This window comes from Cyprinodon tularosa, unplaced genomic scaffold (assembly GCF_016077235.1).
Source record: "Cyprinodon tularosa strain WSP-4 unplaced genomic scaffold, ASM1607723v1 ctg106, whole genome shotgun sequence".
Classification (NCBI taxonomy): Eukaryota; Metazoa; Chordata; class Actinopteri; order Cyprinodontiformes; family Cyprinodontidae; genus Cyprinodon; species Cyprinodon tularosa.
The window spans coordinates 691,672-719,473 of record NW_024037849.1 but is presented as its reverse complement, the minus strand read 5'-3'; the positions used below and the strand labels follow the sequence as shown (position 1 = coordinate 719,473).

Sequence of the window (27,802 nt, the reverse complement as noted above, 5' to 3'; positions counted from 1 at the left end):
AAAATCTTCACCAGGAACATCAAAGAATGTGGCCTCATGGTGTTTGCAGGTGCATAAACTGTGTTTGGTATTAAAGGCATTAATCTGGTTGTTTTAGTTTGATAATCATTTGGAAGATCATGGTGATTTGGTGATCATTTGACTGTTTCTGATGAAAAAAAGCTATTTGTAGAAAACAGTCAGGTAAGGAATCACCTCCACATTTAGGCAGTGTTCTTTTTTTTAAATCCCAATGAGAGTTCCACATTTCATTCCTATTTTTGTAGATTAAAGTTAAATGTCTAAGAATCTGCATGCTTGTGCTCTGTCACCCAGGTTTTGATCTCCTGGATTTCTCCGACCAGATGGCCCTCCTGTCCGTTTCCTCTCTGGAGGTCATGTTTCTGCTCTCTGCCCAACAGTTCTCCAATAACCCTGCAAGCCCCACTCCAGGTAAAGGGAGAAAACTAAAACTAAAATAAAGACAAAAACACGGTTTTAGAAAATACACCCGTTTGAATCTAACAGCCCATCACTGTATGATCAGTTTTGCAGCTTTTCACCACTTCCTCGCATGGCTGGCTCAGAAATCTGGAGCCCAGGGAAAACTTCCAGATGAGGACGTCCGTCGGTTCAGGTCAGGTATGGACTGTTATGGTTCCCTCCCTCTATTTCTTGACTCTCTGCTCTTCTCCTGCAGTCGCTCTGCCAGCCATCGGTCCCTCTGAGGTTGCAAGGGAGTACTGGTCACTCTGAGAGCAGACCTGAGATGAAAACTAATGATACACAAGCATCAATAAGCCATGTAGCATATAGATTTATTAACTTTTTAAAGGGGAGATCTAAGAGTGGATCATCCTTCCCTTTGTTTTGCTATTTGACTCTGAACCAGGATTTAATTAAACTGCTAAACAATTTAGGAAAGAACAGCTAGAAAGTGTTTTCAGGGTAAGACACTGTTTGAAAACCTTTTTTATAAATTCAGGTTATTTCTTACTGACACCATGATAAATTACTTGTGACAAACAACAAAAGAATAAAGAATCTTCAATCTTTTCATTTTTAATAGAAAGTCATTGCACAAACTAAAAAATGTCATGAACTCATTTGTCTTGTAGGACAATCCAATGCAAAAATCTTTGGTATAAATCTAATCATAGCATTACTGTACAATTAAAAGGTCATTCAACCCCACTACTAGAATGAAATATGCTTAATTTGTGCTTAACTAACAGATTTTGTCTTAATAATTCAATCCAGCTTAATATTAAATAGGCAGATTAAATGTAAAAGTGTAGAAGTGTAATTTCCTTATACCCCAAAAGACTTTTTGTACACCACAATAGAAAGAACTTTAATACAATACTGTTTATTACTGCTGGCAGGGACATATTAAACCGTTTTTGAGTATAGCATAGAAATCCAAAATAGTTAAACATTTCTTTTTTAATTTTCATGAAAAATATCTTTTGGGAGTTAATTTATACTTTAACAATAAGCAGGTTTGTATAAATACAATATATTTCAATTTTGTTTCATGAAAAAAAATACAGCAGTACATAATGAATGTTAAAGTTAACAGCTAAATTATTATCAGATACACAATATGTGAATATAGACTGCAGAGTGTGTGAGAACAGCAATAGCAAGAAACTAAAAATACATGCTAAATTTAACTCTTTTTAAACTTAGAGTATGAAACAATAAGACTCATCTACTGTGTATTTAAACTTCAACTGTTGGTTTCAATTTTACATTAAATTATAATTATGTTATATAGTTTGACAACAGCAGTTCTAGTAATTTGCCAGAAGGGAAAATAATCTTTTATTCAGAATGTATATAAATTACAGAAATCCAAAATATGAAGTTATAACACTAATGTTTTATTTAAATTCTTTTCCGTTTCCACCTAGACTCATACTGAGTTAAATCTTTACAATGTTTATACATTCATAATGTAACTTTTATAAATCAATAAACTGAAGCATTAAGGACTCAGGGTTGAAGGCCCTGTCATCTCAGGCATCCACTGTGACAGTGGGGCCGTTGCTGGTTTCCTCCTGTGGTTTGGTGTCTGTGGGGGAGCTGCTCTCTATGGCAGGCTCTTCTTCCTCCTTTGGTTTCTCGCTGTCAGCCACCAGAGGAGTGGTCTCTGTCTCCGCCTGTCGGTCGCTGCTGGTAGTGCTGGCTGGCTCCTCAACCGTCTCAGCTGGTTGCTTTTCTGCTGCTGCTTCTTTGGTTTCATTGACAATCTGAACGCTGTCGGTGGCTGCAGCCTTTACTGCTTTCACTTCTCCGTTCTGGACTGGGAAGGCGCCCTCTAGGGCTTTGTAGAGGAACTGATACTGCTCCTGTGAGTGGAATAGATTAAAGAAACAGGAAAAATTGATACTGCTGAAGCTTTTATTGGAGAACAACCGTATCACTCAGTATTGTGCAATCATAGCAAAAAGCTTCATGCATAGAGTCACGAATTGGCAGATAATATTGTATATGTTCATTATTTTATTTTTCTTCTAATGTAGTAAACAACCAAAATGTCTATATTACCAAAACATTTTATGCATGAGAATGTTCTGTTGTAATAATACAGTGCATTTAAAGCTAAACCTCACCTTTAGAATCACAGAGTAGGAAAAAGTCAGAGAGTACCGGTAGTTGCTAAATACTAGACGTTATCTGTGTTAAATTACTAATAGGTTTTCATGAAAACATGAATTTCCTCATGTTTTCAAATCTATAGTTTTTTGTGAAATCCTTTTAGGCTTTTAACATGAACATGAAGAAAACTAACATGTAGTCATAGAGGTCACATTTCCTGCCTAAAAACTGCATTAATAAACATTTAAATGAACAAATATTAGAGTAGTATTATCAGAGCATACTGTTATTTATTTTCATATTATTTTTGTTTATTTATTTTATTAATTTATTTTTTCTTATCACTAATGCTATTGACAGTTGTTGGTGGTAGCAACAGTAGTTGCATGATTACTATGTGCATATTTGTTTTTACCTTAATTATGATTGATGTTTTATAATTAATAAGCCTGAATTACAAATATTTTTATGAGTATTTTAATATGCAATTTGTCTGAAATGTGTGTGTGTTGTTTTATTACCGAGCTGAGGATCATCCCCTTCCTCTCCTTGCGTAGAGTTTTGACCACTTGGAAAACATCAACCAGGTTCTCAGTCTCTGCACTGTCCAGCAGGTTCCACAGGGCACAGAAAATTCCTGAACGGGTCGATCCGTCACTGAAGCACACAAACAAACAGAACTTAAAATAAAGCATCAGGTTTGTTGTTTTATTACTCGTCTGGTTTTAGATTACTTAAAATCTTGTGATGTCCCCCTTTTATTTAGGCCTTCAAATATTTCAGAATGCATGTGTTTATGTTTCTGATAAACTCAGACTTACATTTAATGGCTCTGAAATATACATGATACAATAATAAGTCTAATAAGTTTGCCTTTTAACTCTCCTGTGAACTTCCTAATTATGCAGTACCTTGCAGACATTACAAAACATCTAAAACTACCTTATAATTTCCTTTCAAGGAGAATATTTCTTCATCTTTTAAAGTAGTATCACCAGATATTCTCCTCAAGGTCTTTGAAAATATCTTATTTTGGTGCTTTTTTCTCAGTTTTATGCATTTGAATTTTTTTAAGTTAGTTACAAAGAAAACAATGTGAAGACCAAGTGAGTGAGTCAGTGTTTGACTGCAGATGTAGTTGAATTTTACATCAGTATTTTAGCTTCCCTTACATCCATCCCATGTGTAGCATTAATTGAAGTCAAGCCTTAGTGCCAACTACGTCAGCTTGGGTAAAATAAACGCAGATAGACTTTCCAAGTTTATGTGGTGCATCCTGCTTTTTTAACATTTACATTACATTTACTACAATTACATCACTACAGCACAGAACATCCTCAAAGTGATACAAGTTGTGACAGTCACAATGTGTACCGCTGTTGTAGTAAATATTAGCACCACATGAGGGCCCTTCTTTAGTTTGCAATGTTATAAGTGACTGTTAGAGCAGCAGAGGGGTCTGGATCTGGTTGTGTAAATGGATTACTTAACAAGTGGCAGAGGATATATGGACTGAAACTATTGTAAAACAAATGAAAAAAACTGTGATGTGAAGTAAATAAAAACTGCATTAAAGTGAAAAGATATAACAAATTCGAACCATACTGTGATAATATAAACCCAGCTAAAATTTACTGACATATACAAATATATAAATACAATATAATATATAAACAATAAAGGGGTTAGAGTTTGAATTATGTGCCTATAAGATTAACCTAAGTATGACAACAAAATGAAAAACTATTAGTATAATAGCTAGTAAAAACTAAATCTACGCCTAATTAGAATAGTAACTAATTAAAGCAATCAAACCCTCCCCCCTTAAAGTCACGAATACATTACACAAATTTGGGAAGAAAAATCCCAATCTGTCGTAAACTTGATACAGATTATATTCTGAATATTCATGTATGACGCTAAACTGCCTTTGAGATCTGGTATTGTATGGTTTCTACATTTTTAACATGCGGAAAACAGTCATTTATTCCTCTGTAGCACGTGTTCCCTGCTCTTGCTAGCGTTCCTCCTACATACTCCCACCACCACATTGCACAACTGCATGGTGTCATAGTGAAAAGTAATGTGGGCATTATTAAAGAATACAAATTAACACTGATTCAGAAATTAAAATATGTAATCTGAAAGCTACCATTTATCAGTGTATACATATCAGTTGTTCAGCTGAGCTTGAGCAACTCATTTATCCTGATGGTGGTGAAGTACGGGAGGATCTCTGGCAGCTTTCAAATGACTTCTTAGTGTTGGTCTTTAAGGTCTCTAAGCTGCTGCTCTCTACAATCATTATCCCATCTTTATCCTCCTCATTAAGCAAATCTTTTCCTTATGACCTCAAATTTAACTACCAGAGTAATTTAAAATCAGGTTGGCATTTTTTATGCATTAATTTCTACATTTTGAGTTTTCAGCCTTGCACTAGCTTTTTTTACTTTCCTATTTTTACATATTTTCAGACATGGAAATAAAAAACATTTTTAGGCTACAGTAGAAAAGGGAAAGCAATGTATGATGTGTGTCCTTTTAAAAGAAGAGTACAGTGGGTCTAAGTAAAGATTAGAAAGCATGTATGAGATGAAAGTTTACTATCCTTGTTTTTTATTATCTATGTGTTACTTGCTGAACAATGACGGGTTCTGTGAGTTTACATACTTGCAGTGGACGACGATCGGCATCCTCTGTTTTTTGCTGCCCACACAGCTGCGTTTAACCTCCTTAATCATGTCTATGAGTTCCTGAGGTTTCTCTGGCAGATCTGTGCCCTCCCATTTTAGGAACTGGAAGTGTTTCACCAGCCGACTCTCTTTTCGCTGTTGACAGAGTCGTTTAGTTTTGAGTAAGCCATCATAAATGTCAAACTGTCATAGATATGTTGATATAGATGGCGATAGATGTTACCTTGACATATCGGACCAGCATGTTGCGGGTGATGAAAGTCGGAGTCATTTCTGTATTTGAAACTTCTACCTCATAGTCTCCGAATGTCTTCTTTTCTTTACTCCAGTAAATTGCTTCGTCGTCCTGTCATCAAATGGAAATCAAGCAAAAATGAATGCTTACTCTAAAACCTTACGTATCTGTGTAAGGAAGCAGGTGTATAGTTCTCACCTCTTTGTGCTCTGAAAGCATGACTATAGTAGATAATTTCTTCTGGCAAACCATTGACCAAAAGTCAGCAAAGGTGTCTGGCAATGGATCCTGAGCTGTGATTAGCGAACGTGGTCCCCAGTAGCCCTACAGAAACATGCACTCTTTATTTAAAACAGCTATTTTACAGGAAATATAATATTCATTTGCTGTTTGTTGAAAGGAAACAGTCATTTGTTGTGGAATGCATTCATAAATAAAATAACCCAATAAGGTGAAAAGAGTAACATACATTAATGTGGGAGGCATTGATGTATTTAGTGGAATCTTCATCGTCTTCATCTGATGATTCATCCTCCTCTTCATCATCAGCTTCGCTGTCCTGACTGACGTCTTCCTCCACCTTCACTAACACTCGGTTGAAATCATCTAAAAATGGATTTTTAGAAGACAGTTTGTAGAAAGAAATGCGTTGGAGCGTATCAGTAAATCTGATTACCATGAAAAGATTTTTTTTTCATATGAATTTATTCGGGAAGTGAAACTCATACATATTGATTTGTTTGACACAGAGTAAGCAGCCTTCAGCTGAGGCATGATTTATTATACCCTTACTAACACACAGGTTCTCCATAGGGTTTTGGGGCCACTTTTTGGACCAATCAGCACAGAATTTACATGGTCATTAGTGCAGGTATTGGTACTAATGTCTATGTGGGAAGGAGCAAAATCATGATGAAACACCTGAGACTCTACATAAAGCTTGTCAGCAGGTAACATGATGTGGTCTAAAATGTCCTGGTAGACGCTGCGCTGACTTTGGACATGATAAAACATGGCTGAGCAGCACCATCAGACAATGAAGCTCCCTCCCTGACTGTGGACACTTCTCACTGAACCTAATGCAGCTTGGATCTCTGCCTCTCAGCTTTTTTTTCCTAAACTCAGAAACTTTAATATCCAGGAAAACAGGACTTCGGACAACAAGGCAAGATTCTATTCCTTTGCTTAAGTCGTCTCTTCTAGTGCTGTCTCTGGTTCAGGAATGAACCTGTGTTTTTTATATGTCTGTTTAAGCTTCCTCTGTAAATAACTTTTACCACCCGTACTTCCTTTACTCAGATCTCCATTAACATCTTTGCTTCTTTGCTATTAGCTTTTTGTCACTTCCTGTTGAGGATGACATTGAATGTCTGTTCGACCATTGTTAAGTCAGCATTCTCCCCCCAAAAATATCAAAAAGCTTTTTTTTATGTGATAATACAATGTCAGAGAAAAACATTTTTTAATTTCCATCAACTGTCAGCCATATTAATCAAAATTAAAACAAGAAAATTTTCATTCAGTGTGCTTTGTTTCAATGTAATATATAGGTTTGCATTCTGAATCAAATGACTTCCATATTGTCATGCAATCATAGCAGCTACTCACATGGGATAATAGACGAAGTGCGGTTCTTCTTCTTGTTTTCTTCTGTGATCCCTGTGTTAAAGGTCCTCCAGTTTTTAAAGGAGGGGAGTCGCTGAAATGTAAAAAAGGTTTTCCATTTATAGTAGTTACTATCTCAGAATGAGAAGCAAATGACACTAATGTTGACACTTTTAATAATGACAATGTTTAACCTTTTTTGATCATTATATTAAAGTATTTCTTGCTGATGCTGCCTGGTTGCACATCCTGACTAAAGTTCACTTGCATGAAATTGGTTAAATAAGTTTATTTAATTATTTTCAAATTAACATATGTTTTATAAAACAAACTCACCTCAAACTCTTCTTCCATTAGGGTGGGCTCACTGTCGGAGGTTTTCTGTTTGAGCGTGCTCAGTGTGCTGTGCAGCTCTGACAGAGTGATCTCTGTCTCTCCGAACTGGTTGTGCTCCAGCAGGGCCTGATGGATCAGGATGTACTGGGCCTGCAAGATGGTACAATAATTTACATAAGCGCCCAGACAACTACAAAAAAAGCTTTTATTTTTTTTTATCTGTGATCAGACTGAATGCATAAAGATGTAAACTAGTGGGTTTTCGCGGTGCGTTGGTTTCACTTTAAACACTCAATCAAACCTGAAAATGGCTGACTCATACAGTACTTAGAAGACCAGTAATTATTTTATTTCTTCATAAAATTTACATATTAGGTCAGGTGATGATGGAGGAGATGGCAGGTGCAGTGTCTTGAAAAGTTATTTATATCCGTTGAACTTTTTTGCATTTAATCATGTGTTTCATAGAAGATCCTGATGACATGGCAGTCAGGGAACATAGGAAAGGTTTCTTGGTGTCTTCCAGTTGGAATATATGTGCACGCTTCATAAATATTTCAATGGGATTTCATGAGATAAAGTGATGCATTTGTGTTCCATGCTAAGTCAATTAGAAAACATTTTAAGCTCTAATTACGCCTGTGAGTCTTTTTGCTTCTGTCTCGCTCAGCTGCAGAGATCCAGACAAGCAGATTTTTATCATTCTATGAAAAAAAAACAGCTCAAACTCAGTTGGATTAAAATAATAACATTAGTAAAGATCTGTTTTAAAGTCTTGCCAGAGAGTAATCAATTAGATTTAAAACTAGACCTTCAAGCTACATGATTGGAGTCGCTCTGCAGGAAAAAAAAGCTACTGTCAATGTTAAATCTTTTTCACGCACTAACGGTTTTTATTTTTTCTTCAAAAGATTGTAATAATTTGGGTTTGGCCTTAACTTGACAAACATGTTTTTTCAGCCCTTATCTTATAGCAGATGAATGCGAAGAGTAGAGATGTGTTTCAGATTTGTTAGTTATGTAATTAGCATAGTTAAATAAGGAGAAATGCTTTATTAACAGATTAAAAAATGGCAGCTGTATGCAGTTAGTTTGGGGCTGTACAGGAAAGAAGCTGGAAAGACTAAAACAAAGGAGCTCGATGAGGATATGTGGCTGCACTTTGCAGCTGCTCACAACTCATCGAAATGCCTTTTAATACAGTTGCCACATCAAACAGTTATATCAAACATAACATTTTTAAAATTCATTTTTTTTCCTTTAATTGTTGGATTTTTTTTAGATTTTACTTCCAAATAGAAAACAACTTCTTTGTTAAATAAAAGCATATTTAAGTTTTAATCGTCCATAAGTATGTATAACTTGGGTCTTACAGTAGCTTTAGCCACTTTGGCACCAACTTTTAGCTTTGCTCTCATGATGAGCAACCCGTCCGTATAAAAAGAATAAACTACTCAAAAATAGATAACTCCTAAAGATAATGTTTTGCTCTTGATTTGTTCTACAGAAACAAAAACAAGAGAGTACTCATAACACAGTTTTCTGATTCCTTTTTGCAAAAGAAAGACTTGTACAGTCAAAGGTGTAGTTATAAAGTGATTAAATGTGCAATCATAGAACTAATACTATTCAGGGAACTATACATGGAATTAATAGTCTAGTAATGAGACATTTTATGCAAAATGTTTTCCTTGCACCAGTCTTCCATTGTAAAGGAAATATCGGTAACCATTAGCAACTGCTCTGGTCTGAGTGAAGGTTACAATTTCTGACCAAATCTGTTATCATGTCTCATGGTTATTTAATACATATACATTATAAAGTGTTATTTAAGTTTTTCCTGAGTGAACACCTCTCAGGAAACGAAACCCAAGAGAGAAAGCTTAAAGGTGTAAACACAGAGCTTTTATTGTAAGCAAGGTTCTGGGTTTAATTCCTAGCCTGCATGGAGTGTGCATGTTCTCCTCATGCATGCGTGGGTTCTCTCCGGGTACTCCGGCTTCCTCCCAGAATCAAAAAACATGTTAGGTTGATTGGCTTCTCTTAATTCCCCTTAGGTGTGAGTGTCTACATAAATGGTTGTTTGTCTCTGTTTTGCCCTGTGATAGACTGATGACCTGTCCAGGGTGTACCCCACAGCCCGTTGACAGCTGGAAATGTAAACGGGTGCCAGCATCCCTCGTGACACCAGTAGCTATGAGCTTGACAGGAAATGGATGGATGAATTAAGCCCAGCCCTTCCATCTATTCTCGTTTAAAAAAAATTAATGCCCCAAGCTATATTGTACCATTTACTGATCCTACCTCCACTTGAACCATGAGGCATCTCTGTCTTCGGAGCTTGACAACATATCCGTAAATGTCCACTCTGCCCTCCGCCTCCAGACCCTCCATCATGGCATCGATGCCGATATAAGTTCCGGTTCTGCCGACTCCAGCACTACACAAAACAGATGGTTATTTGTCTGCTTATTTTTGCCTCATTTTAGATATCCTGATTTGTGTAAAGGTGCTCTGGAGAATTTTTAAATGAAGGAGAGATGAAATGAGATATCCGACCCATTTTTTACTGTTAACAGTAGCACCATTATATGGCCTTGTGAGACCAGCAGAGTTTAGCTTCTCGAGCAATAATTGAATCAGGTGGTAAAGAGAAAAAAATTGTTTAAATGATGGGATTTGTTTAAAACAACGAAAAGTCTTAAATTGCCATTTATCTGGCTGTTTTAACATGCCTGCAGTGAACAACGATGGGGCCGCTGAAGAAATTCTTGAAAGCATTGACACGCCGCCTCAGTTTCAGCAGGAGGTGTGGCTCTCCTGGGACGCCGTGGTCAGGCCAGCTCATGAATTGAATGTGAGTCACTTCTCTCTCAGAGTTCTTCTCTCTCTTCTGCAGGTCGTCACACACAGACATAGACTCAAATCTCAAACATAAACTGCGGTATGAATACCTTTACACATCTCATTCATGGCCTCTACTGAATTTCTACTGTATCAAATACTCATGGAGTCTAAACAAAGACTTACATTAGTCAGGGTCAGATGGCGGATGGTGTAATCTGGGCAGATGTCCTCTGAGGATAGCTTCACAATGAACTCCTCGTAGATCTCAGTCTCTCGATCAGGCGAAGGCCAGTACTGGGCACATTTGATCTGCAAAATGGCAGGTTAGAGAATTTAGACTAAAAAAAATTATATTTAATAGATGGATTATTCAAATAAATAAAAACATCTTGCAGAAATAGAACATAATTTTGCTTAAAAACATCAAGAACACCTTTACAGAATCCATTTAGAACAATTTGTTATAATGGCTGAAACCTTGGTTAAATAGTGAATTCAGATTAAGGTTCTCACCCGGCTCCCTTCTTCACAGCGAGTCACCATGACAATAATGGAGGACTGCTGCTCCCAGACCATCCTCCAGAAATCGCTCACAGTTTCATCTTTCGGTCCTGCAAAACAAATATAACACATGTTACTGCGTGTCGACATTTTTTGGCTAAGAAAAAAGGTAAGTGTTACTGTACCTTGAGCTGCAATATATTTTTTGGGTTCCTTGAACCCCTGCAGAAAGAAAAAAAAAAAAAGGATATTACCTGTTTGAATATCATAATAGGTTGTTTCAATATGTGTTAGGCTTTATCACTAAGCCCAAATTTGATCATACAGGTTTATATTCTTAATTATTTTCAGCCAACAAATTTGTTTCTGACACAAAGAGAGAAAGCTGTTTTTTGAAAGTTAATCAAACAAAGATTAATTTGATAATAACTGCTTTTAATTTTTATTAAGATAAAAATAATTTAAAACTATTTAAACACCTCTCTCCTTAGTCTACAGAAAAGTCTTTACTATTATTCCAGCAATCAAAGCATCCTTATGATTGCTGCTCAACTTTTTGCATAATTCCACTTGTAGTGTGAGTGTTCACTTTTGAGAGCTGATGTCCAATTGAGGCTGGATGACCTCCTTACCAGCACCCTAACTTAGTTAATTAAAGTAGAAACATGCTAGTGAAATGGAGAACTTGAATCAAAATGTATCAGGCTTAAGAATATATTTGGATTGAACAATGTTTAAAGGTTAAACATACATCAATAAAGCTGGCATTAATATAGTCACATCCTGCTTCTCCATTCCCTGTGGCCAGTTGGACGCGGTTGTAATCATCTAAATGAGAGCACAAAAAAAGAATAAATAAATGCATAAATCAGTAGATTTTATTCAACTGCAAGTTAAGAAAAGATAGTTAACAGATATCTCTACATGCAATCTTTACAGAAAATACCAAGCTTTATATTTAGAACAAAGGCTTTGAAAAATTATTCTTAAAACTGATTTTAGAAGCAGTGACATAAAAGTTATTCAATAATTAATGACAAAAAACTCCCTAATACCTCTTTAAATCTCAGCTCAGATTTTTTTTTTCCATGTCACACTGAGTGCAGTGCATATAGAGACTTGTACTACATATAGGGTAACAGATCCCAATCTGTGCAGATTTGTTTTCACTTCTGTCTCTGTGCCCCGAAAATTTAAACACTTTTCCACAACCAACTGAGACAGATTATTATAAGTAAAAAAGATTTGCTTTGCCATACTATACCTTGTTTTTTTTTTTTCCAAGGCTCAAAGAATATCTTCTGATCTCCTATTATGGGTAAAGTAGGCTATTCTGTTTTTTAAAATGTTTTAATTGATTATTCCCAAGTCTGCCTGCCTGCTATATATGTGCAGTGTGACTCCAAACCTGACTGTTTTCTCTTGTGATTAACACATTTTATTTTGTAATTCCCCCAAAGCGAAAATGTTTTATTTGTAACCATGACTCTCTTCCTGTCAGAAATGAAATTATCGCTGGATTACTGTCTGACTAAAATAGACCTGGGTTCTATCTCAGTTGGAGCTACACAAGGCCGCTTGCAGAAAATCGTGTCAGGTGTGTTCATTTTCACTGACTTTCGTTTTAGTGCTAAATGTCACAACTTTCTGTAAAAAAATAAATTCTGTTGGATTGCACAAAATCAGATTCAGTGTTGAAGCATTTTAAAGTCTATTACTAGAGAGACAGGGAGCCAGTGTTAGAGTTTTAGAACTGGGCCTATGTGCTCTATTTTCTCTGTGTTGGTGAGGACAAGGGCAGCAGTATTCTGGATCAAATGTAGCTTTCTGACCAACTTTTTAGATAGACACTGTTGCAGAAATCAATTCTTCTAAAGCAAAACGTATGAAATCTCTTTTCTAGATCCTCCTAAGACATTATTCCTTTAATTCTAGAAATGTTTATTAGAACAGTTTTTTTTATACTTCTGTGAAGGCTCAGGTCTGAGTCCATCATTACATGCAGATTTTGAACACGATCAGTGGTTTTTAGCTGTATTAACTAAAGCTGTGTTCTAACTAGATCTGCAACGAACGATTATTTAGCAATTTCATTATTCTATTGATTATTTTTTTGGATTAATCGATTATTAATTGGATAGCAAAAGGTTCCTCAATGAAGAATTTTTACGAAATTAAACCAGGTAAAACTAAGACTTTTCCTCTTGAGGAGTTCTGGACAGAGCATATGACAGACGAAAACTTTTTTCTAATCTTAAATGCAAAATGTTTATATATAAATTTTTTTTTTTTTACAATTTTGTTATATTTACTGGTCTACGTGGGTTGCTTTGTCGGCTGGAGACATATTTTAAAGTCTCTACACTGTAGTTAACGATTAACTGATTACTAAATTAGTTGACGATTATTTCAATAATCGATTATCACTGTTAATCTGATTAATCCGATTCATCTTATTAATTGTTTCAACCTTAGTGCTAACCGATAAAGGCTCTTCCTTTAGTCCCAAAATTATTAGTCCAGTTCTGTTCAGCTAAAGAAAATTTTGTCACCTCTAAGTGTCTATCTCTTCTATACATTTTCCCAATGTTTGAATGGGTTCATAGTCACCGGGTATGAACCCAGTTATCAACAGCAATTTTATAACCGTTGTTTTGGAACCACAGGAGAAAAGACCTGACAAAAGGGACATGTTTATTATTGGAATTTAATGGTACGTTATCACAAGCAGAGCTTTCTTAAGGAAGATAAAACATCATAAAACATTAAGGCGGGTAAAACATCAAGACAACAGGAGGAATATCTTAATTGGTGTTTTTTCTGCTAAGTTTTCTGGGTTTAATTGGGTTAAAATTAGGGAACTCTGTCAAAATCACTTTTAGTTGGAGACAACCTTTACTAAGACTTGAGACATATGTACAGACTGCTCTTTTACTTTAATGGGTTTATTGGTGAAGAAGTTAGCAAATCTGTTGCACAGACTGGTAGAGTGGAGTTCAGATACTACGGTCAAAGGAGAGTTTCTTAACCTGTTGACCCTGATATGGCAAAAAGACAATCAGTGTTCAACACTCCCTTTTTCCACCTCTGAGTGGGGGAATTTTTAATATATAATGTAAGTTTGAGCCTGTTGTCAAGGCTCAGATCCCATCCCGTCCTGACCAAATTGATCAACAATGCCTGGAGTTATGAGCAGTTATGAGAATATCTCTAACAGCTTGAAAATCTCTCTGCATTAAAGGAGATGAGGAGAGCGTCTCTGACTATTCATATAAAGGTCAAAATTTTGGAATATTGTTAACTGAAAAATATTTAACAGAACGCCCAAACTTTAAGAGTACCCTTTATGTTTTTTTTAAGAGTTTGAGAAGAATCATGTGTGAAGTAACAGTACTGGTGTTGTCTTATTTCTCTTACTCACATGGAAGGATGTCTACGTAGCGGTTTTTAGGGGTATTACAGGCCTTCTTCGCTTCTTTCACTGTGTATCTTGAGAAGATTCTGGGAATACTCTGAAGAAAGCAAGACAAACAACTTTCAAATAAAAAACAAACAAACAAGCTACTAAATGCTTTAAAATGTACACTTTATTCATTAAATCAGTAAATAATATAGAAACCGTAGAAATAACATTGAAAAAGAAAGATCACCTGAAATTCACCCAGGAAAAGCCTTCCTTCATCGGCCAGTTTCCTTTTATAGGTTTCCAGCAACAGCTCCGCTGCAATCGGCTCCACAGGCATCAGACTTTCTTCATCATCTATGAAAGAGAACATGAGACGACATAAGCATTAACATACAAAACGTTAACACACAAGTCAGGAACTTACAGTAGATACCATTTGTACATTTTGCATTAATGCTACTTTAAAGATAACTTTAATAAACCATATTTAACATTATTAGTTTTTAGCAAAGAGGTGGACAAACTTATAAATTCATCAAATGTAACGTTTTTGAACTCATAGACTCTCATAGAGCATTCATTGCAAAATGGTCATTAAGTACCGGTAAGTAAGAAAAACAAAGATAGTGACCTTTTTTGTAAAAAGTAACTTGCCTCATCATTATGCCTCTGCATTTTAACATTCTCCATTTACAATACATAACCAATCTATAATTTGATTTTCTATCATAAGCCACAAGAGTACACCTGATTTCCTTCATGTTTTCATTTTTTTCTTATGAAAACAATCAGTTTAAATTCTTAATGCTGCATTAAGACAAATAATAGTTCTTATGACAAACGCAATACTTACTACCTTTGGTAATTAGCTCCAACCTTTCAGTCAGATCACTGCAAAAAAAAAGTTAAATGTTTCAAAACATTTTTAAATATAATAAATTATGATTGGATTAAAAAAATGAACAGGAATATCTAGCACAATTTTTCAAATTAAATCATTTGTATTATTTTTCAACTCCTAATTATATAATTAGTAATTATAACAACTCATCAACAAAAGAAGAAAAGTAGTTTGCTGTATAAACATATAGAAAAGTTACTTAAACAGCCTGTTTAAAAATACAAACCACAGTCATAACCAATCAACTGCAGAAGTCCCCTGACTATTGGAAAAAAAATAAACGAAAACGTGCTTACTGGGACTTTCTGCGTTTAAGAACGTAGATCTTATAGAGGACAAGAAGGAGAGCCACAGAGGTGATGATGATGAGAAAGACCAGGAATCCAATAAGAGCTTTGTCATTATCTGAAAAAGCACAATGAAAGTTGTAGCATTTCTAGTACAATGTGTAGAAATTCATCTGGTTGGTATAAATAGATAGAAATAAGTGTTATAAATAAAGAGACACCTACAGAGAGTTTTAGCTTTTATTTCCACAGCCTGGCTCTCAAGCTTTCCATTGGAAGTTTGAACCTTTAACGACAAAATGTTTCTAATTAGGATCCACAGCATTCAGGAAAAGGTTACAGGAAAGCAATACATATTTTTTTCCATGAAATCAGCTTAGGTTTATACAAACCTTTATTGTGTAGGATGTTAAGTATTTCAGATCTTCGAATTCAAATTCAGGGTTTCCTTGAGTCTTTTTGATGTCAGGGTTGCCAACAAGTATTGCAATGTATTTTGTTTCTGGTCCTCTAAATTTCTTAGCTGAAAATTTTACCAAGATCTTATTGTTCTCTGGATATTCAATTTTCAGTACTTCAGGTTTATCAGGTACTGTAGGAGGAAGAGAAAAGACACATATGAGGAAACATAGATAAAATGATGGAAGCAAACCTGAAAAACTTTTTCAGATTTGTAATTTATAAACACTTGAACAAAAACTGATAATGTATTAGATTAGATTTATTATCTTCAGGAGGTTTTCATTTGGAAATGTTGCCATTAATGTGTTTATTGTATAATCAGCAGGTCCCTCATTAAACAGGGAATTATTAAGAAGACTTACTATCACAATATTATCTTTTCTTTTTATGTACCAAACATATGTTATTTATTAGAATGTATTTCTTTATTAATTATGTGAAACCTGCAGTGAGTCTCTGGGGTAAGACACTCACTGCAGGTTTCACAGAATTAATAAAGATACAATTCTGGGTCAAAATAAACTTGTTAATATTATTTTCTCAACAGATGCATAGACTGACAGAATACGTATGATTCTGGCACCTTGGTCTAAATCTGCTGTAAATGTAGACTCCCTCATCTGTTAAACTGATTCATAAATAATTATTAGCAATTTTCTAGTTTTAATCCATTTACTGTTTTAAATAATCCACATACTATAATTTACTATTTGCATTAATATAAAACCTGATGATAGAATTAGGATTTTCAAAACAACAATAATTAAACCCTTAGCAAATTCAAAATGTTTAAAAATAATAGCTTCCTTATAAGTGATTTATTATATCCCATGGAATCTAAAAACTACATGTATTATTTAGATTGTTAAAAAAAAGAGTTGAATTTCCAAGGAGAAAACATGGATGTGCCAAACAAATGAATTGAAAACTTTTACTATATCATTTTAAAGTGTGTTTTAAAGTGAGAATTAAAAAAAATGAAAAAATATTTCACAAAATATATTCATTAGTTACTCACTTCCAGGCTCAGTCTTTATTGTAACTTCTTCTTCATTTAAGGGCCCTGCTTTGTTGTAAATGGGACGGACCTTACAAATGTAAACCTCGAATGGTTCAAGTCCTCCAATGTCACACGTTCCTCCATCAGGTTGTTTTTCCTTTGTTATTTTATTTCCAGGATCTATATTGTGATTAATTTAAATACAGTAGCTTGTTATGAAATATTGTTATAATGATTCTAATGATACATTAAAGTTGAATAAATGCTGAAGAAGAATTTGGTCTGTTTGTCAAATTAAACATGAGGTGAATAAAACATTTCCATTAAAGTTGTCCACAGGTCACTGCTGCTTGAACACATTGATAGTTATGAATCAGAGCTTTACTGATCATATCTGGTTATTACATTGATATTTAATATTCAAATATAATTTGTGTAGAAGAGATAAAACTGATTGAAAAGTTTTCCATATTTCAGCTAAATATCTAAAACTTAGATGATCCTACTGCAAATATATTGAACATTATTGGATGTTAATATACTAGAAAAAAGCTAATCTAATAATTTTACTCACATTTGCTGTTCTGACAATCACAGCTGTAAGAGAGCTCATCCAGGTTGTGAAGAACATCTTGACATTTATTACTCGTTGTGTTCCAGCTCAGGTTAATGGAAGTGTTGGATTTTTTAATGGTCTTTAAGTCTTTTATTGTAAAACCTGTTGGAATAAAATAAGAACCACTAATAAATCCAGTTCCTGTTATTATTTTTCGCTCCACACTTTGTTAATATAATAATTTTGATGCAGTAGTTTTTAACCCACCACAGGTAATGTTAAAGTGTACAGGTAGAGTTGTCTTATTTATGTAGACACTGTTGTTCTTGATGTCTCCAGTACAGACGTAATCAGTGAACGGCTTCATATCAGATGGTTCAACTGTTTTATTGTCGTTTCCTAAAGAGACACAAACATTCAATCATTTCTGGGCTTTTTGTCCTGAGATTAACACCAAGTAGAACTTTGACCCGTTTAGTAAAAGTAAATATTTAGATCCAACTTGGAGAGAGAACATGTTAAAACTTTTCCCTAAAAATAATTAATTAATTTATAATGTGTATTTATGCAAACATCTGTTTCTACATTATTTTTGCTGTAGTTTCTGCTCACCTGAACATTTGTACTCAACAGTGAGATTATTACAGCTTGAAGGTAACTTTGGTTCGATCTTTGCAGGAAGTTCAGTGGGTTTAGTCTGATTTATGTCCTTTGGATCAATGAAATCTGAAGAACAAAAGTATCAAATAGATATAACTGATGAGAAAGAAATAGATTTTATCTCTAATAGGTTTTTGTACATACCAACAGGAACATATTGAGGGGCGGTAGATTGGTAGTTTCTGCAGTTTTGTGTAGGATACTCTAAAACAAAATTTGAGCAGATATCTTCATAAGCAGGTTTGAAATTATATGATCCACTGTTGAACTCTGGAGGTGAAGCCTTGACGTATTTTGATGATAAAGAGCTGATGTTCCAACCACTCTGGTAACAGAAGTGGTTGGGATATCCAGCAGGGCAGGAGACGTTTTTAATGTCTGTTGGTTCTGAAACACAAAGCAGTTTTATCCAAGTCATATTTCAGTAAATAATGTAAATTAAGATATGAGGATATTTTACTTACTCATTCCAGTTGTTTTTGTTGTATTTTTATCATCAGTTTTGTTACAGATGATTTTTGTATCATTGACACCAATAAGTGTGACTATTACTTTATAGTCAGTGCACGGCTTCAGGGGTTTGATCTCATGAGCTGAGTTTTTATTGGAGAAAGAAACATTGTCTTTCCTTTCAAACAGACCTTCCTTCTCAGCTATGGTATAGAGGCCCTCAGTAAAATCTGTCATATTTATCAGGAAACCAAACTGGATCGCTTCAACCCTGTAAGAACCTGAACAATAACAGTTTCACATTTTATAAAAAAAGAGCTCAACTTTCTAAAGTTAAATTATTATTATAACAGATAAAGTAAGTTTTCAACACTGACAGATAAACCCTCTTTATTAATTGAAAAAAATGGCGTGTTAAGTTCTACACATTCGTAACCTCATACTTACACTTTAGTTCTTTGCTGTCTTCAGCTGTTGGGAAACAAGAAATGAACATTAAAAACATTCAAAACTAAATATATTCTTACAACAAAATATACAGTTACCTGGTATCTGCAGTTTCATTTTCAGCAAACCTAAAGTTTGCTTCTAAAGTCTGATTGTAAACAAACTTTTATTAAAGACAGAAATGCAGATTTAAAGTTCCAACCTGTGGTGGCAGCCATGGTTGTGTTTTGTTCAGTGCTTGGAGGTAGGGTGGCTGTCTGAGGAGATGATTGATTGTTTGCTTGATGGGGTGTGGTTGATTGGTTTGAGATGCTTGCAGGTGAGGTAATGGCTGCAGGTTTAAGAGCATGCTGAGGTCACCATCAGACTGAAATAATCCACTGTAACGTGTTTCATCTTACATGGACCATAACCAACAATGAATGTTATCATTGAAAAACTAAAACACTTGTTCTAACACAGCAGAAGAAAGTTAAATACATTACCAGACATGTTGGTTGAAGAGTTTGACTGAATTGTTGAAGTTAAGGTGGTGGATGGAGAGGTGAGTGTAGGAGTGACAGAAGAAGGAGTTTCTGAGGTCCTAGCAGATAAAACTGCTGAGGTGCTTGCAGGTTGGATGGCAACATGTTCCGTAGAACCTGTGCCACTGAGTGTAGGTAAGATGGCTAAAAATATAAACATCAACTCAACATCAATGCCAGTGGTTCCTACAGAGAAGAATCCTACATGTAGCAGGAAAAAAACAATCCTCTCCATCCTTGCATGCATGAAAAAATGATAGAAAATAGATAAAAAGCTAGATTTACACTACTCACATACTAGATACTGTCCAAACTAATGTGCTGCTCTAGTATTAAACCTAAAGTCATCATGATACATTTTCAATGAACAGTTCTTTACTAATAATGTGCCAACCTGACATATTGAGGACAAGTTGTAGAAAATAAGCTTCTAATTATCCCAGACTAAATGTTGTTGAAAAATCTTCATAGGGAGGACACACAGAATGCAACTATTAAGGCATAGGCAAAAAAAAAAAAAAAAAAAAATGAAACAATTCAGAAAATAAATGTTTCCTTCTTTTTCTTTGTTTGTCAAATTATTCTATAAAAGACTGTGGTCAACCGGAAATGTTTTCATTTCTGATGCAGAGGAACCTGCTGCTTCTGCACATCTTAGGTTTTTTAGGATTTCCAGATCTGATAATAGAAAGTGAATGTTATCTCTCCTTGTTTAGTTTTGGTCCTGGAGAGAAGAGATGAGCAGGTCTCTTAAGACCAAACATGGTTCATACCAAGCAAGCGAGTCAGAAACATATGTCAGGGTATGACCATTAGTGTCATTATCTTGGCGCTGATGACTGGATTAATTATTCATTTTATTTTCCTGTCCAACTCTGCCCGGTTCCTAATCACTGCTCATCTGATCCACCTGCTCCTGCCTCGATTTAAGGTGTTTGAATCCAGTCATCAGGGCCAGATTATTCTTGTTCTCTGTAGCCAGTGGTGAGAGTGTTTTTAGAGTTCCTCTGTGTTACTGATTTACTGATCCTGACTTGTTCTGCCTCTCAACCACTGAGCCTGCCTGTTCCTGTTCTGATCTGTTTGCCTGACCTGGCTTCAGACTCCATTCTCTTATTCTTATTCTCCAGGGCTGCAGCATCTGGGACACACTGGGCGCAACTCGTTGGTAGTCCACTGGATGGATTCTCTAGGCATGGACTGAACTTGTAAACCAGGTTAGTGACTCACGTTTATAATCTTCCTCTGTTAGATTTACGTTGTCACTAAACTGTGTTTCTCTCTTGTAGAGTTTCCTGCCTCAGATGCCCTAGCTGCTGCAGCTGCTGCAGCGCAGACTAATCTTTTAATTAAAACACTTTTTGAGCTCTCTCACTGTCTGTCTTGCCTGAATACTGGGTACCTCTGTTCTAAGTCATGACAATTAGGTGCTTTAGAAACCAAAAGTAGAGTATTAAAGTCTTTTTTTTCATAATCTGGGTACCAGAGCAATGATTTGAGCACAGGGGTGGGACCCAGATCATAGAGCAGGATCAATGGATAGAATTTAAAGGAACCTATTTGTATAATAATCCTAAACTGTATTTGTAAATAAATTATGGATTTATCCATGATTTTACTGACTCACCTATATTGTAAAATAGAGACCCCTTACAATAGAGACCACTAACCTTCAGAATTTTACATCTATTCAATGTAACAAACAATAACTGTAATCTAAAGTGTTTTCCATAAATGATCTCCAAAACACTTTCTGTTATATCTAAAATCCTCACAGTTTCACTAACATACTTGGATGGCATTCTTTGTTTCAGCTGTTTTTGATGAAGAGAAACTGACAAAAAACATGAACTATGAAGCAAAAAAAAAAAAAGGTGACTTTGTTTGTTAAAATTTATTTGTAACTTCTTCCTCATTTAGCATTTTGTAAAGTCATTTGCAAAAGTCACATATGATGAAATGAACACGGTATTGAATATTTTCACATAATGCAATAACTGTGTGTCTGGAGATGCTGAAGTTAATTAACATAATTAGAAAATATGTCTTCTGTGAGTTAACACAAGCGATGTCATCCTGCCTGCTGATTCAACTGAATGGTATCATAATGGTCAAAAGATCTGTGCATCTAGTGCTTCTATATGAAGACATGAATGACAAGTGTTGGATAACATGAAGCAAAGTTAGTAGCTTTAAGAAATTAAAAACCACTACATTAAATGATTAATTTCATTTTGGGTAGATATGAATGAATACTTACTTGAACCGTTGTCACCTGGAAATATATGAAAAGAAAAAAAATATTTAGTTATCAAATTACATACAGCTGAATATAAAGAGATTTACAAACAAGTGACACTGAAACTTTTGCCTCATATTTTTATGGGATCGTGATCTCTTTGTAAAAACAGAATGAAAGCATCATTAGTCTGAAAGAGGAAGATGGCCGACTTATCTGGATGAGGCAGGACTGTAAAAACCTGGTTGCTTTGACGACATGACAGAAACGCACTTGCTATTTTAGTAAGCAAACCACCACTTCCTGCTTCATACTAACATGCAGACACCCAGTACTTGCTGTTCTCTGAACCACCCCTCATGTTAAAACATTGAAACACACAAAAAATTTTGGATAAAATAAAAAAAAATTTACTCAAAATATATCGTATGTTGATTCTGCTTAAAGTTGTTACATCGGTTCATTCATTCATTCTTTATGCATATTTATAAATATTTTGAAATTATTTAAGTAATATTTTAAAAAGCATTCTAATCATTTTCCATAAAATTTCTCTTTTCTCCAGTTTGGTCCTTCAGACCCCCCCGGATAGAAGAAGCAAGCGATGAACAAAGATGTGATTGGGGACTGTCAAACAAAGAGAGTCAGGATGTGGTTTGGTGCGTTGTTGTTTCACAGTTTTGAGCAGAGATGCATGCTCTCTGCAGTGACATTTCACCACCCTGTTCAGGCTTATTGTTTCAGTTATTAGAGCATTGGCGAGAAAAGTTTAAGTTAGTGAGGGATGCGTTTGGTTTGAACCACTGTTTCAGATAAAAAGACTTAAACACTGAACAAGTCATGAAAAAAATTTGATTATTTAGCAGAAAGCAAACATTAAGGTAACTTCGAATAGCTTTAAGCAAATCAATAACTAGGATTATTTGTCTTTTAATATATTCTATATTAGATCATTTAAGGCACGATGAATGGGGTCTAACATTTATGGATATTCAGCAACTGAAAAGTAGCTAGTAACCACTGAGTTAGGAAGTCTTGGACTTTCCTTATCATTATCTTTAACAAATAAAAACAAGCGATTGATATTTTGACTTAAAAAGATGTAAAATAATATACATTTAAAAAAAAAATTAAGCACCATTTGGCTTAGAAATAATACACTTTATGGAGAGATCTAAATAAATGAGTTTGGAGGAAAGAAACTGAAATTTGTAATTAAAAAGTTTTAAGGCCCCATTTTAAGGCCCCATCTACCAAAACACTTACACAGTAAATGATTTCATATTCTGTATATACTTATTGATTTTACCTTTTCTAAAGATGAGCCAGCAATCGATTACATCCCTTACAAAATTGGATTTGAAATTAACTCAACAATGTGAAACAGTGTCAATTTGGAGGAAAAGTAACTCAAGCAACCTAAAATAAAGTGCATTTTACATCTGTTTTAATTTGAAAATGGAAAGTAGAAAATAATTCATACCATTTTTATGTAATTGCAGTGAAACCATGAGTTATTTATGCTTATCGGGTTCAGAGAATATTTTCAGTTAGTTTTTTTATTGATTGATATTAATGAGGGTTGTTCATAACGATCTCCAATTCAGTTTAAAATGCCTCCCTGTTATCATACTAACCTTTTTCTCTCTCAATAGATCAAACACTTTTAATGTGACTTTCAGTCAGATCAAATTCAATTCAGTTTATTAATATAGCATCAATTCACAACACATTTCATCTCAAGGCACTGTATAGAGATAATTGATTAGACAATCCAGTCAGATTGGCTTAAAAATGTTCTTAGCTAAGAAAACCCACTGATTACATTGAGTCATTGTCTGCAGGATTTGTTCCATGTTGTAAAGTTAAAACCTCAATCTAAATCTATAAATAAATGCGTATATACTTTAAAAAAAAACTTTTTTGAAATATCAGTTGTGGTGAAGTACTGGAATGAAGTCATACGTTTTTTTCTTTTGCTATCGTATCATATTAAAGATCCAGTATTTCTTCTCTATAGGCTTAAATTTAGGTTTAAGATTAGGAAAAAAACACCTTCAATAGACTAGTAATCTGTCTACAGTGATTCCTGTTGTTACCCCAAAGGTTGTGCATTCACAAAAAAACACTTTCACAGCCATTCTTATGGCAAAAATGCAGACATATTGGTAATTGACCATTAAACTGATATACATCCATGCTAATAGGAGAAAATCTAATCAAAATCTTAAATGTACCAGCTAAAGATTCTATAAAAGTTTGATGCCTTACCAACATCCATTAAAACCTACATTCCAACAAATCAGCGGTAATAAACGATGTAGGTCAGTATTGTTGATTGTTATGATTATTTAGGCAAATCTTTTACAATTGCCATTGTACTTCTCTGAGCAAATGATTGCAAAATGGTCATTAACAAAAACCGCCATTGGCATTCATAGATTGTTCATTATCTGATTAATTGTAATAATCTGTCTTTCATCAATAACCAATACCCAGCATTGGTTATCATAACCCATTCTTTGTAATCGAAACGTTTAATTTAGGCACAAGGACAGTGAATAGTAATAAAGTGTTCATAACGAAGCTTTTATTGAACATTTACTCGTTAATCTATAAATTTGACACAAGATTTAATTTCTCTCCTTGTTTTAGTTCAAGTTTTCAGTGTTTTTCGAGTAATTTGGGTTAATTGTACAGTATATCTATTGTCGCCATATAATAATTTTTCAACTATTATAATGTTTCTGTGCAATTATTTTTTGTTTACATGAAGGTCCATTTGGGTACGTATCAAATGACAAATATAAACCACATTAGGGACACACAGTATAAAAATGCATAAAATAAACCATATTTTGCTTTCTTTAAATATTTCATACTCCATTATGTTTAAGACTTTCTCATTAAATGTATTTTAAAGAGAATAATTTAAAATTTCTGTTGTCTTTCTAGATAACTATTTTACTTTCCAAGTGGCAAAGTGCAAAACGAAGGTGTGATTTTCACACTTTTTGTTTAATTGACATTTAGATATTGAAAGAAAGAAAGAAAAAGCAAAGGCCACGCGTTAAGTGTTAGACATCACAGAAGCTAAATCCCCAAATATCTGGATTAAATTTACTTGACATTCAGGAAAACCTTTGATAAAATGTATCTCTAATGTTCCTGTTGTCTCAGCCTCTCAGTTCACTATTTGTAAACTGATTTTATTTTTCATGCTTTTCCTTCACCATCTTCACTCCTTGCTGAAAGCCTTTACTTGTTCTTAACATTTCTGACCTCACTTCTTCATTTTCAGATACTTCCTTTTTTTTTTTGGCACGAAAGCTAAAGCATCTCTGAGCTTTTAGCGCTCGACCCGGCCCTGCCAGGAAGTCAAGACAGCCCAGAATGGAACAAGGAAGTGGTCACAGATCTGTCCCGCTGCAGCTACTGCAAAATGCATGTCAAAAAGCGCAAATTTGCCGGCTAACATTAAGCAAATGGAACGCCTTTGCTCTTTTCATTCAAATGCTGGGGAAACTACAAATGATCAGGGGAGAGTAGGAATAAAGGCTGTACAAGGATATTTTTGAACTTAATTCATTTTTAATGGTCAGTTACCAATATGTCTGCGTTTTTTTGTCGACTTAGTTGAAAACATTTGGTTAAAGAGGAATAAAACTTATTAAAATGTTATCTCAAAACTAACATTTATGAATTAGAACACTATTTTAACCTGTAAAACAGAGGGTAAGAGAGCAGAAAAGGGATTATTTAGTCATTATGTCTGTTGATGTGGTTCTACATCATGACCCAACCAACAAAACTATCTAAAAAATGCTGTACAGTATTCTAAAAACAAGCAACAAACCCTGAGCATGTACCTACAGAAAAAAAGGAAATAAAAAAAGAAGCATTTAATTTCAGTTCGTGTGCAAAGACGTCCGCTGAAAATAGGAGAAAAGACTTTTGATGTGTTGAACGGTAGCAGAACTGTGAGTGATGCTGCAGGCAATGAGGTTAGCCTGCACACCTTTTGCACACACACACACTCATGCACGTAGATGTTTATCTTATTCCAACAATGAAAAGGGTTGAAGTGAAGAGCTTGCAGGGACACACCTCATAAAAAAAAAAAGTATCATCTTTGATAGACATGTACCACCTTCCACCCACCACACAGACACACACTTACTGTGCAGAGTCACACCATCACACACATGCACAATGTCAAAGCAGAACAGAAACACGATTGCAAAAATTCCCTTTGCGGCGTGTTTTAAAGAGCATCGTCTTATTAACTGAAGCCTTTGATTGAACATCAGTGTTTATTCTTTTGCCAAAGGCAGCTGATAAAACCTGTCACTTTTCAGCTCCTCATATCTCACAGACATGCGGCTCTACTGTCTGCCATTCGTGGGGTTTAGAAAAGTTTAAGTGAGTTAAAGCAGCACGAAAGCAGAGAAACAACTCAAAGGTTTGATATACTGTAGCTTGTCATCTCTGCCCTCAGTTTAAATGATTACATTTTGTTTGCTGTTTTCCACCTTTTAAAAAAAAAAAGAAATGCTGATGACAGATTCATGTCTCACACAAAAAACGGTTCATCTTTTTACCATAAATACCATCACGCAAGACAATAATCTGCTACAAGTTCAGAAATTTAACTTAGGAAGTTAGACATCATTGCATCATGTTTTCTTTCTCAAAATTAAACCCAGTTTAAGAAGGAAAAAAAACATTAAAAGACACAAGAAGACATTGCAATGTCCCCCCTCCCTATAAAGACAACCTCACTTGTAATATTTGAGTACTTACAGTGAGCCAGACCAACCATCAGGATCCAGACCAGCAAGATCTTCAGGCCACAGAGACCCGCCATGTCCGGGGAGTAAGGGCGTGTGTGGGAACACACGATTCAAGTCAGGTCGAGTCCAAGAAAGGACCACGAATAGATCGGACACCAAACCTAACCTCTATTTCTAATATAATCCCCCTAATAGCTGCCTTTTTTCTAACTACATTCGCATTATCTGTCTAATCAGAAGGCGCAGCTTCCTGGACTTGTTCGCCAAACCCTAAACCTTGCTTCTGGTTTCAAGTGAAGCAAGTAGGAGTGATGTCACATAGCAAACTGAGAGCCTGCCTTCACCTTAGCTCTTGGTGGCAGGAAGTTTAGTTTCAGCTACGCCACCAAGAACAGGAAGCCTTCTCTTGTCTGATCTTCACTTGCTTTTGCTCAAGTGTGAAGAAAACTGTGACAAAAACAACTAAATAAATAACAGAGGTTGAGCTACCAATATGCCTACCTGAAACATTTTCAAGACTAAAGTTGCTGCAGTTGTTTAAAATGACAGGCGGTGAATTTAATGTAAATGCTGCAAAAACATAAAGGCTTTCAGGTTCATGTCAGACCTTCGTCTGCATAAAGGGACGAGAAGTAGTGAAACCTCTCAGAGCAGCTCTTGGGTCTCACTGACTCCTCCTTGCAGAAAAGCCTATGCAGGCCCATACTGTAGGTGCTTGTTCATGCACCAACACTGCTCAGTGCAAGCAGCCGTCCTTCCACTTGCACTGTTTTCCCCATGTTTTGATTTCCTGCTCTTTTTCCAAAGAGACAGAAGAAGGAAAAAAAAAAAACACACATGGCTACTGGCTGCAGGAGGGAATATCTTTATTTCTGCTGCTCATTTTGCATGAAAAAGTTACATGTATGTGAGCTTTTAGATCTCTTCAAAGTCATTGATTCTGCAAGCTGTTTGATCATCACGCTTCATCCCGGAGCTTAAAACGCTTTACTTCTGTTTACATACACAGGAAAATGGGGGATAAAAGGGGAAGAAGAGGAGTAAAAAACTCTCTGGGGAGTGAGGCTCTCACACCGGGTGGTGAGCTGACGTGCATCCAGATGAAATAAGGCTTTTCACACGGTTTAATGCAATAATACACAGGACTCCTTTTAAAAGCTTAGATAATTGGAGCTGAGCTGACAGAGTTCTTCTTGATCCCACGGTGGGTTTACACCAGGCTCTGCATGGTGGCAGGATGACATGAATCAAAACCATATCCTGTCATACATCTAATA

At 35.2% G+C, this 27,802-nt stretch overlaps 1 protein-coding gene across 1 annotated transcript; it reads right to left on the bottom strand.

Annotated features, from left to right (window-relative positions):
* Window positions 1-1,328: 1,328 nt before the first annotated feature.
* Window positions 1,329-26,940, bottom strand: ptprc (protein tyrosine phosphatase receptor type C). Its single transcript, XM_038286160.1, has 31 exons — window positions 26,536-26,940; window positions 21,754-21,768; window positions 19,455-19,637; window positions 19,172-19,300; window positions 18,946-18,993; window positions 18,714-18,803; window positions 18,217-18,480; window positions 18,025-18,138; window positions 17,680-17,811; window positions 17,431-17,574; window positions 16,875-17,036; window positions 15,787-15,986; window positions 15,620-15,680; window positions 15,404-15,512; window positions 15,060-15,097; window positions 14,451-14,560; window positions 14,222-14,312; window positions 11,552-11,628; window positions 10,986-11,022; window positions 10,813-10,910; window positions 10,483-10,608; window positions 10,188-10,345; window positions 9,757-9,892; window positions 7,453-7,602; window positions 7,120-7,210; window positions 5,981-6,117; window positions 5,710-5,835; window positions 5,500-5,622; window positions 5,254-5,411; window positions 3,105-3,240; window positions 1,329-2,333 (listed from the first exon to the last, which is right to left on the bottom strand). Exons 1-31 carry the CDS (start codon window positions 26,597-26,599, stop codon window positions 2,001-2,003), a joined length of 3,840 nt encoding a protein of 1,279 aa, XP_038142088.1. The 5' UTR covers window positions 26,600-26,940; the 3' UTR covers window positions 1,329-2,000.
* Between the last annotated feature and the right edge of the window lie 862 nt (window positions 26,941-27,802).

Excerpts from the sequence above, each read along its gene's own strand:
- ptprc (XM_038286160.1), bottom strand. The coding sequence starts at position 26,599 with ATGGCGGGTCTCTGTGGCCTGAAGATCTTGCTGGTCTGGATCCTGATG. Across the intron at positions 18,481-18,713 it reads TACCATAGCTGAGAAGGAAG|TAAAACTGCTTTGTGTTTCA; the intron begins GTCTGTTTGAAA and ends ATATGACTTGGA. Across the intron at positions 15,513-15,619 it reads AATAAAAGCTAAAACTCTCT|ATAATGACAAAGCTCTTATT; the intron begins GTAGGTGTCTCT and ends GTGCTTTTTCAG.